At 32.8% G+C, this 15092-nt stretch overlaps 2 protein-coding genes across 3 annotated transcripts; one reads left to right on the top strand and one right to left on the bottom strand.

Annotated features, from left to right (window-relative positions):
• The first annotated feature begins 5498 nt into the window (after positions 1-5498).
• Positions 5499-7183, top strand: LOC145126127 (large ribosomal subunit protein eL42-like). Its single transcript, XM_079061534.1, has 4 exons — positions 5499-5604; positions 6108-6287; positions 6442-6516; positions 7026-7183. The coding sequence occupies exons 1-4, from the start codon at positions 5602-5604 to the stop codon at positions 7083-7085; spliced, it is 318 nt and encodes a 105-aa protein (XP_078917660.1). The 5' UTR covers positions 5499-5601; the 3' UTR covers positions 7086-7183.
• A 1059-nt stretch (positions 7184-8242) lies between these two features.
• LOC145123695 (cytochrome c oxidase subunit 6b-3-like) lies at positions 8243-9572 on the bottom strand. 2 transcript variants are annotated; one of them, XM_079058908.1, is made up of 4 exons: positions 9453-9572; positions 8874-8962; positions 8606-8687; positions 8243-8476 (listed from the first exon to the last, which is right to left on the bottom strand). In XM_079058908.1, exons 1-4 carry the CDS (start codon positions 9459-9461, stop codon positions 8423-8425), a joined length of 234 nt encoding a protein of 77 aa, XP_078915034.1. In that variant the 5' UTR covers positions 9462-9572; the 3' UTR covers positions 8243-8422. The 2 variants fall into 2 exon arrangements, with proteins under 2 accessions (XP_078915034.1, XP_078915033.1); XM_079058907.1 differs by having other exon boundaries at positions 8874-8989; positions 9453-9530.
• Between the last annotated feature and the right edge of the window lie 5520 nt (positions 9573-15092).

Raw genomic sequence — 15092 nt, 5'->3', positions numbered from 1 at the left:
ATTGTTAAAATACATAAGTTCAAATTGTTAAAAGTACGATAAGTGATGTTACATAAAACAAAACCATACACACTTGCATATCTTCCAGCTTAACGATTACCTGAGAATACAAGTTATTTTGAAAACGGTCAACATATATAACGTTGGTGAGTTCATAAGTATATTTGAGTAAAAGTCTTTGTATCTTTCGTAAAAACCCAAAAAATCCGATATTTTCTGTAAAATGTCTGAAAATGATATGAAAATCAAGTATAAATGCATGTGTGAATTTCATAGTTATAACTTATATGAATGTAGTTTAGATTCATTGTATTTTGAATAAATGATAAATGTATATGAATAATTTCCCCAGAAAATCCGATATTTTCTGTTTTATAACAACATCTAGATTCTTGTATCGTTAAATAAATCGTTTTGCATTGACACAATTAAAGAGTTTATCTTCAAAAGGTTAAACTTTTGGTATTGAATCCCTTTATGAGCCGTTATAACCATGCATGATAATGACTAGGTCGCCCGTCTTGGTATTTTTCCAAATGCCGGTCTTGCTAAGGATTTTGTCGCCCTAGACTGGCCTAGTCTAGCTGTAGCGAACAGCTAAGGCGTGGGGGGTCACCCCGTATAGATCTATACACAAACTCCCGCTTTCCTACCAGGAAACTCTGATTATAACTACAGGCTACGATTGTACACTCAGAGGTGCCAACCGACATGTCTCACTAGATTCTCAACCCATTTTGTACTATGTTTAATGTTTACGTATATGTGGTATGTTTTTGTATTCGAAAGGTACATATATAAGTATACGAAGTTTAATGATTACGCAAAGGCATAGTTACGGCCTATTAACATGTGAAATTTCCATTCCAAGCCCTATTAGCATGTAATTAGACCACAAAGGCCCAATAACATGTAAGAGGGTAATTTAGGCCCAATAGGCATGTAAATGGGCCACAAAATCCCAATAAACATGTAATCCATAATTTAGGCCCAAATTAACATGTAAGTGGGTCGCAAGACCCAATAAACACGTCATGGAAAACATTGGGCTCAATATACACTTAATTGGGCCCTTAGGGCCCAATGGCCAAGTAACGTGAATATTAGGCCCAATAAATAGTTATCGACGTATTCTGTTCAAGGTTTTTCAAATATTTGGTAATCAAGGTTTTTCAAATATTGTTGAACTCTATGGTGACTTGGTAAGGCATGTGGAAGATATGGTGGATAACCCTATTGACCCATGTTCAAATCTTGGCACTACTCAGTCCTTGTGGCCATGGAGGTTCGCCTGCAGTGACTCCAGGGCATGAGGCAAAGCCCCATGTTTGCAGCGGGGGATTAGTCGGTGCGCGAAAGCTGGCCCGAAAACCCTCATTAGGGAAGTTCCCTTTCCAATATATATATATATATATATATATATAATTCAAATCGACACCATTAACTAGATCAACTTCCAGTCCCTTGCTTGTAGGATAATCAATCAATTATGCGATGTTATGCTTGAAAAACATGTGTAATTGATGAGTTTTTTGTTATAATTAAGAGTGGGAGATAGAAATGCATGATAAGATTGATGGAAGAAGAATCTAACAACAATGAACAAATCTTGCAAAAGGCAGTTAATTTAATTCATTTTTTTAAACATAAAAAATAAATGAGTAGAAATTGATGAGAGAGCATATTAATCTATTATTATTGCAGGATATTGGTATGATGGAAGAAGAATTGGAAACAAAGAGTGAACTTATCAAGAAACAGGTTAGATGGATCCAAGACTGGAGAAAGGAGTTAAAAGACCAATTAGAGAAGCACAATACTGAATTAGAGATGGTTTAGAATTTAGATGTAAAACTAAAATGTATGATGTATCTACTTGTTTAAAATTTAAATTCATTCTTTTTGATTAATTTGCATCATTATGTATGTTGTATGGATCAAAGTGTTTGTTAATTACCAAAACACATTAAAGAAGAACAACAAAATTGTAGCTGTGAACTTAAATTTTAAGGTTTATGTAAAAAAAACTTGTACGATACACAATTATACAATGGTATTGCATAACATATCATTATCTATGAAATCATTGCTCTCATTAAGCAATGGGAAGTCCTCTATGATCACAAAATAAAGCAATTGCGTAATGATCTTAGAACTAAATTCAGAAACTCTTCTCTGGAAGATTTTTGCTCTATCTCAGGAATCTCTCATAATTTTTTGGCTGTTAGAACTCCCCAACAAAATGGTATTGCAGAAAGAAGAAACCGAACTCTCATTGAAGCTGGAAGAACTATGGTTGTTGAAGCTAGTCTTTCATCGTCATTTTGGGCTGAAGTTGTCAATACAACGTGTTATACCCAAAACCGGTCTATTATTGTTAAATGTCATGGGAAAACCGCTTATGAGCTACCGAAAGGAAGAAAACCAGATATCTCTTATTTTCATGTGTTTGGATGTGTTTGTTAGATCTTGAATCAAAGAGATCAATATTCAAAGTTTGAGGCTAAAGCTGATGAAGAAGTGTTCCTTGGATACTCTAGTGTATCCAAGGTTTTCAAAGTATTTAATCTTTCAAGGCAAATTGTTAAAGAAACAATTCATGTTACCTTTGATGAGGACTCATTCATTCATGATCGAGTTCATCACCCATCGTCAATTCTAAATAAACTTACTTATAGTCCTCCAGACACCATTCCCGAGCTCTTGAAAAATGACGTTGATCCCATTGTTCCCAATGTTGATCAATTAATCAGCTCTCAGCCTATCTCTAAAGATCAGCCTGTTGTCTATGAAGAAGCTGATTCATCAAATCAAGAAGCTTCTTCCCATAGCAATGCAAATGAAATCTCTAATCCTAGAATCCTTCGAGATCATCCTGAATCTTAAATCATTGGTGTGCGAAAGAATTTTACCGCACTTTTTGTGTTCAATATTCGCCTATATCTGACTAATAATGTGATTGTAGATGAATTGCAGTTCTAAGTTCTTTTGCTTCATTCTTCTTATGAAAATTGTGATCATTTGAGATATCTTGGAGATTACTTCTACGGATTATGAAACTAAACTTACATATTGTCATTGGAAATTTAAAAATTTGGTAATCAAGGTTTTTTCAAATATTGTTGAACTCTATAATCAAATCGACACCATTAACCAGATCAACTTTCAGTCCCTTGCTTGTAGGATAATCAATCAATCATGCGATGTTATGCTTGAAAAACATGTTATGTAATTGATGAGTTTTTTTTTGTTATAATTAAGAGTGGGAGATAGAAATGGCATGTAACATGTTGTACCTTGTTTTTTTAAATAAGAGAAAAAACAATCGTCAAAAGTTTTTTAAATAAGAGAAAACATTATAAATGGTCCATGTGGTAGTGAAATGACGAAAATACCCTTCAGTTAACGGACAAAACTTAACGGAGTTAGCAATAAGGACCAATCGTCAAAAGTTTTGAAAACACATGGACCATCTATGATGTTTTTAAACTACGGGGACTAAACTTTAGATCTGGTGAAACCATGGAGACCGTTTATGATGTTTTTTCAAATAAATAAAAACATTAGAAAAAGCATAACTAACTAAAATAGAAAAAATAGAAAACAAAAGGTAAAAAAGGTAAAAAAAATCAAATTGTTGAAAAATAAAGTTAAAAATGAAAATAAATAATATATATATATATATATATATATATATATATATATATATATATATATATATCTCCCTAACTAATAAACGAAAGTAAATTGCCACGTGGCCCTTCAAAAACACTAATTTCATCCAATGTTAAATACCGTTTTTGCCCCTCTTTGATTTCACATTCTATAATGTCCAGGTCAAAATAAATCAACATTTAATATCCGATTTTTATGATATTTATGGTATATGATCTCTATTTAAATATTTAAATTTCAAAATAAATCAACATTTAATATGCGATTTTTATGGTATTTATGGTATATGATCTCTATTTAAATTTAATTTGATACATTTCAAATAAATACCCGATTCAGTCCTCCAATTTTAAATAATCAATACAAAAAGTTTTAAACAAACTTAACTCTTATTAATAATATAAATGTTTTATAAATTTTTTACCCGTGGTTTCCACGGGTTGTAACCTAGTGTGTGTGTATATATATATATATATATATATATATATATATATATATATATATATATATATAAACAAAAATAAATAAAGTATATATAAAAAACGAAAAATAAAGTTAAAAAACCATGTGATGTAATTTTTTGCAAACTACAGGGACCAAATTTGAACTTTAAACCTAATTTTAGGACTGATTTTGCAAAAATAGTTAACAAAGTTAACTATGAAACTCGTTAAGTGGGTTAGAGTGATAATTCTACGAGAAAATTGTGGCCGTAGCAATAATAAAAAAGTTAGAGTTTTTTCCAATTATACGCTAAAAACTTAGGGCTTCTATGATATTAGTCCTATAAAAAATATACTCAAAAGTGATATTTCTATATAATTTTTGTGATCACAAAGCAGCTAACATGCCTAATAATTTCAAACCATGGTGATTGAAAGAAAGAAGATGTTTGTGGTTAATAGGAATGTGCAAAAAACAAAATCCATACAAAAAAAAAGAGTAAAAAACAGAAAATTCAAAATTGAGATATACCAAACCATTTTGAAATGCCATCGGGTTGTTTTTTGGTATCTATAAAAAACCGATTTTATCGATTCAATTTAATTTCTAATTTCTAATATATTAATACATAAAAGGAACCAATAAACTAGTGATTTGATATCTCTAAATTTGGTTTTTGTTGTGGTCGAAAAGGGATTCATTTTCACCCCTAGTGATTAACAAACTCTGTTAAATAGTCAGAGAGTCTTATATTTAAATTATACAAATATATATATATATATATATATATATATATATATATATATTTTTAAAGTATGTTGTTTTTTGAAAAGTTTTTTAATCATAATGATTTTTCGAAACTAATTTACAAACATAAGTGATTTTTCCAAAAGAAACAATAAAATAGTAATTTTATTAGAAATTAAAAAAAAAAAAAAACTTAGAAAAGTTATATATCTTTTTTTCTAGTGGAAACGGCCGAGAATTATATAAATATACCCACGCTAGCAAGAAACTAGACGAGGGCCAAGGAGATACAGTCAATTACATATCAATAAATGGAAAAGGGGATACACTCCAGCTCTCCCAACTACAAATTCCTTTTTTACCCCTACATTTGATCCATAGATAAACTAATGTCTTAATGTTCTCGACCGCTTGAGTAGGGATTTTTTTTTTTCTAGTTATTATCATAATTATGACATAGGATGATAGGAATACCATTAATTCTTTTTTTTTTAATCTCTCTTTTTACTTTGATCAAATGAATATGAAAAAATAGAAATTCTAAATACTTGTTAACAAACTTGATTCACTAAGAAAATTTGAAAGGGAAAGTTTAAATGGGCTTATCTTTATGGGCCATAAAACCCTAACCCGTCATAAGACTGATAAGAGGTTAAAAACTACATCTTGACGAAACCCTAGTCTGGTGGTTCCCATCTCTCATCCTGCAGATCGGTTCTCCGGAGATCCTCAGCCATGGTAATTTCTCCTTCGTTAATCATTTCCTTAGGTTACAAATTACGTATTTGATCTGTAGTCTGTAGCATATTCAGCTCGATGAACTCAAAACCTTATCTTAATCTGTATTAGCCTATTAAGAACCGCTTTGTAGGGTAATCCGAATCATTTTGTAACTAGACTTTCTCGTTTCCAACCATATTTCGTTTGCCCGATCTGTGCCAGGAATTTTACCGCTTTTTCTTCGTTCAGTATTCACTCATATCTCATAATGCGATTGTAGAATTGAATTGCAGTTCTAAGTTCTTTCGCTTCATTCTTCTTCTGAAACATTCTTCGTGCTTCCGCTAGGTTATTTGAGATCCCACGAATGCATACTGAAACGTTCTTTAATGAATTATGTTTATCTTCCTTTCCCATGAAAACTGCGATCATCTGAGATCTTTCTTTTTGCGAATTCTGAAACTAAACTTCCACATTGTCATTGGAAATCAAAGTATTTAACATTTTGTTATTGTTTGCAGGTGAATGTTCCCAAAACTAAGAAGACTTACTGCAAGTCAAAGGACTGCAGAAAGCACACATTGCATAAGGTGACGCAATACAAGAAGGGAAAAGACAGTTTGGCTGCTCAAGGGAAGCGTCGTTATGACAGGAAACAATCTGGTTATGGTGGACAAACCAAGCCTGTCTTTCACAAGAAGGTGAACATTTTTTTAAATTTTTTTAGTTGAGTGTTTTCTGGTTTAGATAAAACATTTGGGAAAATAACACAATTTTTAGTTGGAATGTAAGGATAAAATGGTCATTTGGCATTTATAAATGTATATAGCTTAATGGATTTAGTTGTGTATTTAGGCAAAAACCACTAAGAAGATTGTGTTGAGGTTGCAATGCCAAGGGTGTAAGCATGTGTCTCAACACCCAATCAAGGTTAGTAATTTTACACTCATATTTGTTTGTTAGTAATGTTTTTTTTGGTAATAGTTAATAAATAATAAAATAATGAGTAAATTACACGAATGGTCCTTATGGTTTAGGGTAATTTGCATGTTTAGTCCCTAACTTATTTTTTAAACTCGGAAGGTCCCTACTGTTTGTTTTTGTTACGCGTTTGGTCCCTGTCTTACCTAAAAGGACTATTTTTCCCTTGTTTTTTTTTAATTTATTTATAAACACTCCCCTAACCCACCCCTCTAACGTTACCTTGCCTACCCCACCATTTTTTTCCTATTTAAATAATAGTTTTTTTAGATAAGACAGGGACCAAGAGCGTAACAAAAACAAATAGTAGGGACCAAGCGCGTAACAAAAACAAATAGAAGCGACCTTCCGAGTTAAAAATATAAGTTAGGGACAAAGCATGCAAATTACCCTAAACCATAGGGACCATTCGTGTAATTTACTCTAAAATAATTAATAAACAATGTTGTTTTTTTCAGAGGTGCAAGCATTTTGAAATTGGTGGAGACAAGAAGGGCAAGGGAACTTCTCTTTTCTAAGCATTTTATTATTATTTTGTGTTATTTTGATAAAATGTTTAGACTTTTAGATGCTACAACTCCTTTATGTTTTTATGCGAGTATGTGTTTGGTTTTTATTGTATGGGTTATTTGCTATTTCCTATTTTAATCATTCTTAAATATTTCAATTTTTTTGCAATTATAAAAGCACCGATCTAGAAAAAAGAAATTGACCAATTTAATTGCATACAAAAAAGAGCAAATAATAACAAGCTAGTTGCTTTCTTGCTCAATGAACTGTAATAACAAGCTAGTTGCATTATAGAAAATATAATGTGAGAAGTAACAAAAAAAAGACATAATTTAAACATTAAAAAATTTAAATAAGGCATGAAAATGATTTTTGGAAAGGATACAATGTTCTACCAAAAAATGAAAGTTGGATGATATAACAAACAAATGAATGAAAGATAATTCTTGCATTTAGCCATATCTGCAAAATGACCTAATAGAAAGAGTTAAAACTAGAATGAATTTAAAATAGGATGTTATCTTCATAATAGTGTTAAATGCAAATTATGCAATAAATAACAAACGTACTTTGATTGATTTGTTAATTATTGCATCCTATTTCCATTTCTTCCATTCTACTTTAAAAGATCAACCTAACTCTTAACAATATTAGTGAAATACAATTGTACATATTTTCAAAAATAAACACTGCCTTCTACTCTCATCTCTTCCAGAAATGTGCTCTAGAGATGTAACGACAACCCATAAAAAAGTTTAGCGACATATCGAATACACAGTTAAAACATAAATGACCTAAATAACAAATTGCGTATTATTAATTCTCAATTTATGACGTTAACACTTAATAATATTATATGAATTGAAAATTTACAATATTAACTTACACTTTTTGACAATCAAAACTCATATATTTGGATTAGTTTGGACCAGAACTTAGATTTATAATTTATATTTTGGATTTCGGATCAGTTTTGGTTATTATCATGATCGCCAAATAGTCCAAATTAATACATTATAAGGTTAATTTTGCAAATTTTTTTATTCACAACTGAACCATCGCTTTTGTTTCCTCTATTACAGTTTGACTAAGTTGACTTTGTGGAGTCACTTTTGTTAATGTTATAGTTGTATACTTGTATATGAAAAAAGCAACATAAATAGTATATCTTGAAGGATCCACATGATCAAGAAACGTCAGTAAAAAATAACAGTCAATCATGCCTTTTGTCCATGAAATATATCTTATTAGCCAAAAAATCTTACAAACACAAACACAACAGAAGACAAATTCAAAAGATGCCCAAATATCTGATGATGATGATGATGATGATGATATTCGGATATCACAGAGGCCCTGGAAATACCCCATTCTCCCTCTGTTCATTCCATCTGTCAACCTGCAATAAAATAAAAACCTACTTTCACCACTACAGAAAATAGTTAAGTTGCCAAAAAAAGATCTAGTGGCATTTTGGTAATTAATGAGTTAAATCAAAAAATTACAAAAGAAAGAATTAACTACTCACCCATTCACCAGGGCAAAGAGAACGATAGAATTTAGCAAACTTGTCACATTCTGAAGCATCATCACCCTTTGCTGCAACACATCTGCACTCAAATCATAAAATACCATTATACTTTCCATTCTTATATATATATATATATATATATATATATATATATATATATATATATATATATATTTTTTACTTTTTCCATTTTTATTTATTTATTTATTATAGCAATGTAACTTCATATTTTTTCTTATAAATGTTAATCAAAGCATATGCATACCTGTGAAACTCTACATAGCGTGTGAAACAGTGTCTGCTTTGGTTTGTTGTTGGGAAACGATAGTCACCAGGTGCAGTCTTCAATTCAATCTGTGTTAAGGATTCATTATTCTTCATCTTCTTCAACAAAGACATCAAATATCACAAAAAATATATACTTGAAAGTTGTGACATATAAGGCTTCAATCGGATCAAACTCCATAATCAAACAAAATCCTTCCTGGTTCTCCATAATGATAACAAGATAACATCAAAAGAGGACAGAATTTCATCAAAGGTCGATAATTTAACCTAATTCCATTTCTCATGTTGTTCGAAACTATACCTAAATTCGGGATTTCATATAGCAACAAACGAAGTATCAAAGTCAGACAAAAACGTATAACAAAGATAGAATTGAAAGCCTAATCGTACATAGCACTTAGCGGAACATAATCGAATCGCGAATCTATAGATCCGAAAACACGAATAGAAATGCAGATTACGAAGGATGAGTTCATCATACACAGATCAATCAAGTAGAAAATGTAAACATTAAATCAATATGAAATAAAGGTGAAAAACAATCATTGTTCAATACCTCGGCCATGGATGATTGATTAGAAAATAGTAGCGAAGAAGACGAAAGCTCTGTTTCCAGCGCACACAAAATGGGAAAAGTTTGTGTCTTTGACAAAACACAGATAATGTTACATTCTCACCCCTTGTAGTTTGTGGTAAGTTAACACCAAACACCAAAGTTATCATTATGTTCACAAACTAGTGGAATGACCCGCCTATACTTTCGACATAATTTTTGTAACAATCTGTTACATAGGGTCTATTTCTGTAATTTATTTGAAATACGGGGACCATGTAGCTAAATTCGCAATTGTGTAGGGATAATTTTTATAATTTTGTGATAGTAAAATTGTTGTTATTTAGAGATTATTTCTATAAATTGCATGTTAAGTGGGGACAATTTCTGTAATTTATGAAACATAAAGACTATTTTTGTAATTTTCAATTAAGCAGACGCGTTTCTATAATTCTGTGAAAGGCAGGGAGAGGGAGTTTTTATTTGTAAATTTATAATTATATAGAGATCATTTCTTTAATTTTGTGAAACATAGGGTCCAGTTCTATAATTTTATGAAACATAAGGATCATTTTTATAAATTTCTTATTAAGTTTAGGAAAATTAAGACAATTTTAACCAATAAAATTACCTTAAAAAGATGTCTAAATGATAAAATGAGATTTTTTTTAGCCATCCACACGACTTCCTAAAAGTGGCTACAAATTTGTAAGTATTGTATAATTTAAAATGGTTAATTCCAAATAATAACAATCCAATTTAAATACAATTTAAATTATTTTTTTCTTCTATAATACTAGTAACATATTTATATTATTTATACTTATAATAACAAACACTTCAACTCAATGTATAATCTAAATATTCATTCCAACCGGGGATTATTAAGATATATTTGGATTTGCAACCATTTTATCGGTGGCCTAAGATGTAAGTTGACTTGAAAACTTATCTTAGGTGTTGTTTGTTTTTTCTGAGTCAACATGTCTGCCGTCTACATACTACATCTGTAGATCTCTGTAGTAGAAGAGATGGACCAAACGTCTGCAGTCTGACAAAAGAAGACTATTTGTTTTTTTAACATCTGCAGACTACTAAAATAAACTAAAATCTAAATAAACTGATTTTTTTAACTGCAAAGTGATTATTTAATACTTTTATGACTTTGTTATAAATAATTAACAAATCTAGATCAACTTTTATATATTATTATATAAAAAGTGAAAATAAAAATGGTAAGAATTAACGTATATATTTGATAAAAACCAACAATCTTGGTCACAAAGTTATACCTAAATATTGTAATTAAGAATAAAAGAATTTGATACATAAATTGATGGAAATAAACTTCGATTTTTTCAATTAAACCAATTAAAAACGTACCATAAATACTTTCCAAAGAAATTGACGATATTGTATTAAATAATGTTTTATAAAATTTGACACAAAAAATATAAGAATAGATTATGATTTTTTTAAATATTTATATAAACAACTTCAACGACCATTATTTTAATAAATCTTTATTTATAAATTTGTCAAAAATATCATGTTTGTGTCGTCGAACCTTTTTTTAATGTATTGTAACTTTTTTTTTTCAAATTGTTTATCATTAATAAAGTTGGAATAAATATAAATTAAAAAAAAACTAAAAAAAGAAAGATATATGTGTTTTTTTAAGCTAGAAGATGTCTAAAGATGTTATAAGACTTTGGTCTACATCTACGCCAAGAAGAGGGCGCACAAACATTTTTAGGTTTGTAGTACTAAAAAAAACAAACAGTCTGTAAAGGCTAATGTCTGCGCGGCGCAGACAGAAGAGGCCAAGAAGATCTGTAGACAAAAAACAAACAACACCTTAGACAACTTTCAACACTTCTTAGACCATCTTCAACACTTCCTAGACATTAATGTAAAACGGGAACCAACGACCTATGGTCTCAAAAAAGAAATATTCCATGTATAATTTTCCTTATGCCAATATGCAGTCATACAATGTGGCTGCCACTCCCACATAAATATCGAGCAAACTTAGCACAAATGCTACCAGATCTGACCATTTTTTTTAACGACAAATCTAATCTACTATTAAAATTACTCCTTTAATTCCACCATATGCCCACGATGCTTGGCTGGCCAAACTAATACTTGATGATTACATGGATCGATATCATGTATGTGTTTCAACATATTTGACCTTTCAGGAATGCCCTAAAAAACATTAAAGACATTTTTAGGTTCCTTCATTGCTTGACTCTTGAAGCTCTTCAAGATCAATTTGCCTCCCACTGTCCTCTTGGCATATGAGTTCTTGTTCTCGGAAAACCCCTTTCCTCGCAATGAAGACAACATTGTCACTCGGTCTATAGAAGAGATATCCAAAGGACTTTTGTGGATAGACCGATGAAAATACACCGCTCACTACGAGGTTCGAGCTTGTCATGAGTCTCTCGTCTTACGAAAGCCTCGCAACCCCAAGCCTTGATATGTTCCAACGAGGGAGCTTTCCCTGTCCACATCTCGTGAGGTGTTTTGGCAAACTTCTTAGTTGGGACTAGATTAAGGATATGGGCGGCAATCTTTAAGGCATACCCCCAGAATGAGATAGGTAACGAAGCTCGACTCATCATGGAACGAACCATGTCCACCAAGGTTCGATTGCGCCTCTCAACCACACCATTCAACTGCGGTGTCCTAGGTGGCGTCAATTGCGAAACGATTCCACATTCCTTGAGGTAGTAGTGAAATTCAATACTAAGGTACTCACCTCCTCGATCGGATCGGAGCATCTTAATTTTCCTACCCAGCTGATTCTCCACTTCTTGCTTAAACTCTTTGAACTTTTCAAAAGTTTCTGACTTGTGCTTGATTAAGTAGATATACCCATATCTGCTATAATCATCAGTAAAAGTCACATAGAAGTGGTTCACATCCCTTGTGGTGGATCTAAAGGGTCTACATACATCCGTATGTATGAGATTCAATAAACCCTCACCCTTTTCACAAGAACTAGTGAAGGGTGACTTGGTCATCTTTCCAAGTAAACAAGATTCGCACGTGTCATCTGATTTGAGGTCGAACGACTCCAACACGCCATCCTTTTGGAGTTGGGCTATGCGCTTCTTGTTAACATGTCCAAGACGACAATGCCACAAGCATGCTTTGTCCAAACCATTAGACGAATCAATGTGCAACACATTATTTCCTAAGTTGTCTACAACATTCACAGTTTCATATACTCCATTACAAGCCAATGCTTCAAAATAGAAAGTACCATTCAAGAAAGCATTAGTAGAACCAATTTCATTATTAAACGAAAATCTAAAACCTTGTCTGTACAAACCATGAAAAGAAATAATGTTTCTCGCCATTTCTGACGAGTAGCAACAATCATTCAAATCTAAACCTAACCCACTACTAAGCACTAAAGAGTAAACTCCAATCTTGGTGACATGCGACGCTTTCCTATTCCCCATGATCAGGTTCATCTTCCCATGCTCCACATCCCTACTTCTTCTTAGACCCTACAAATCAGAACAAATGTGAAAACCACATCCTGTATCAAGGACCCAAGTAATAGCATGTGATGAGTTATTAGATTGAATAGTGTAAATACCTACGAAGGATGGTTTTATCTTTCCATCTTTGATGTCCTGCAGATACTTCGAGCAGCTTCGTTTCCAATGCCCTTTGTCGTGACAGTAGAAGCACTCTGCTTCTTTTGGGTTGGAAGAAGAGGTAGCAGAACCAGATTTGGTCCCACTAGAAGAGGATTCATCATGGGGTTTACCCTTGTGGCTCTTAGAAGGATCCTTCCTATTCTTCCCTTTCCCTTGCCCAATAGCTAAGATACGGGCAACAACAGTAGGAGTAGATGCAGTGGATTTGACTTTCAGACTACTCTCAGCAGTACTTAGCAGGCCCTGAAGGTTGCTCAGAGTGACCTCCTCCTTGTTCATATGATAGGTGATACAAAACTGGTTGTAACAAGGAGGTGACAAGTGTAGAATCATATCTATGGCCAACTCATCGTCAAAGTTCACATTCAACTTTAGTAGACGGTCCACAAACCTTTGAATTTTCAGCAAGTGGGTCGTGACAGACTCTCCGTACTTCATTTTAGTAGTGATCATCGAGGCGATGACCTCTTACCTCTCCTACCTGGCACTTTGATGGTAACGTTCCATCAAATTTTGATGCATCTCGTAGGGATATTAGTCCTTGTAGTACTTTTGGAGTTCGGCGGTCATTGTTGCGAGCATGATGCAATGAACCTTCGTTATATCCCTTTCATGAGTTTCGAACGCAGCTATTTCCTTGGGAGTAGCAGTGTTTGGGTTAACCTCTTTCAGCTCCTTGTCGAGAACATACTCTTTGTCCTCGTAGCGGGTGACCATGCGAATGTTGCGGATCCAATCACTGAAATTGGTCCCATCAAATATCACCCTCCCACACAAGTTCATGAGTGAGAATGAGCCAGAAGGGGTCGAGCCAGAAGCGTTGTTTTGAGTAGACATCTGAAATAGAAAAAGAACAAAGTTTAGATTAGATCATAATCCCCAATTAAACACCCAAATGAGAAATTAGGGCTAGGATCCAATATAATTATTTACAATTCAGAAGAGGGATGCCATAATCTAATTGCAAATAATATGAAGGTAGGTAAATGACGATTTACGAATTTCCACCATGAAAAACGAAAAGCCAATTAAGTTTTAAATGTATTGAAATTCCTAGATTCTTTTGAGATTCACTGAACTTTTCAATGGCGTATTTAAATCTCGATTATGCCTTTCAAGTTTGTGACTGGGATACCAAGGATCACAAAAAAGGTGTGAATAACCATGCAAATGTACTTGGCACTCTCGATGTCATTTACCACCTAATTGATGTGCCGGTTAGCCACACACGCTCCATCAATCTGTGATAAACACCGAGCCACCCTTTTCCACCTTTTCTAGTCCCAAATTAGTGTGCCAGTTAACCACACACACTGTAACACCCGTCAAAATTAGGTCAATAACAATCACATGTGATTATACCAATCATGTAATGTGATTTTGTCAAAACAAGTAATGTAGTAAACTCACTATGTATTTCATGCTAATTCTAATATAAATATGAACTTTTATGATACAACTCAAAGTATACATCCATACGATTCCAAAAATATAGAGAACGTCTAAATCTGACTTCGCGTGAAGAAGTTATGATAAACCGAACACTATAAATCTCTATAACAAAAGGAATTTAAAATAGGCTTAGAATTAGCTATTGGAATCTAATAGAGAGTTGTAGTACTTGGAATTTCTTACGCGTGCATATAAAGAATGTCAAAAACGGAGTTCGTATGCAAAAGTTATGACCTTCCGAAGTTACAACTGTCTAAGAGCATGACACGTGGCAGAAACCCTAGCCGCCTTAAGTCACGACGTGAACATGAAGTTCACGACGTGAAACGTGTCAGGGACACTAATTGGGGCTAGAAACACGTGTTAAAGCTACGAGATGACTCATGGAAGTTCACGACGTGAACCTATTGTGTTCACGACGTGAATGGGCCCAGAACAGCCTATAAATAGCGATCAAAGCTCATTCAATCCTTACACCTTTTCCTTTCATTCTCTCTCGTTTCCAAAGGCC

This window comes from Lactuca virosa, chromosome 7 (assembly GCF_052849685.1).
Source record: "Lactuca virosa cultivar CGN04683 chromosome 7, Lactuca_virosa_CGN04683_v6, whole genome shotgun sequence".
NCBI lineage: Eukaryota > Viridiplantae > Streptophyta > Magnoliopsida > Asterales > Asteraceae > Lactuca > Lactuca virosa.
Note: the sequence above shows the minus strand (reverse complement) of the source record. Positions and strands in the feature narration are given on the sequence as shown.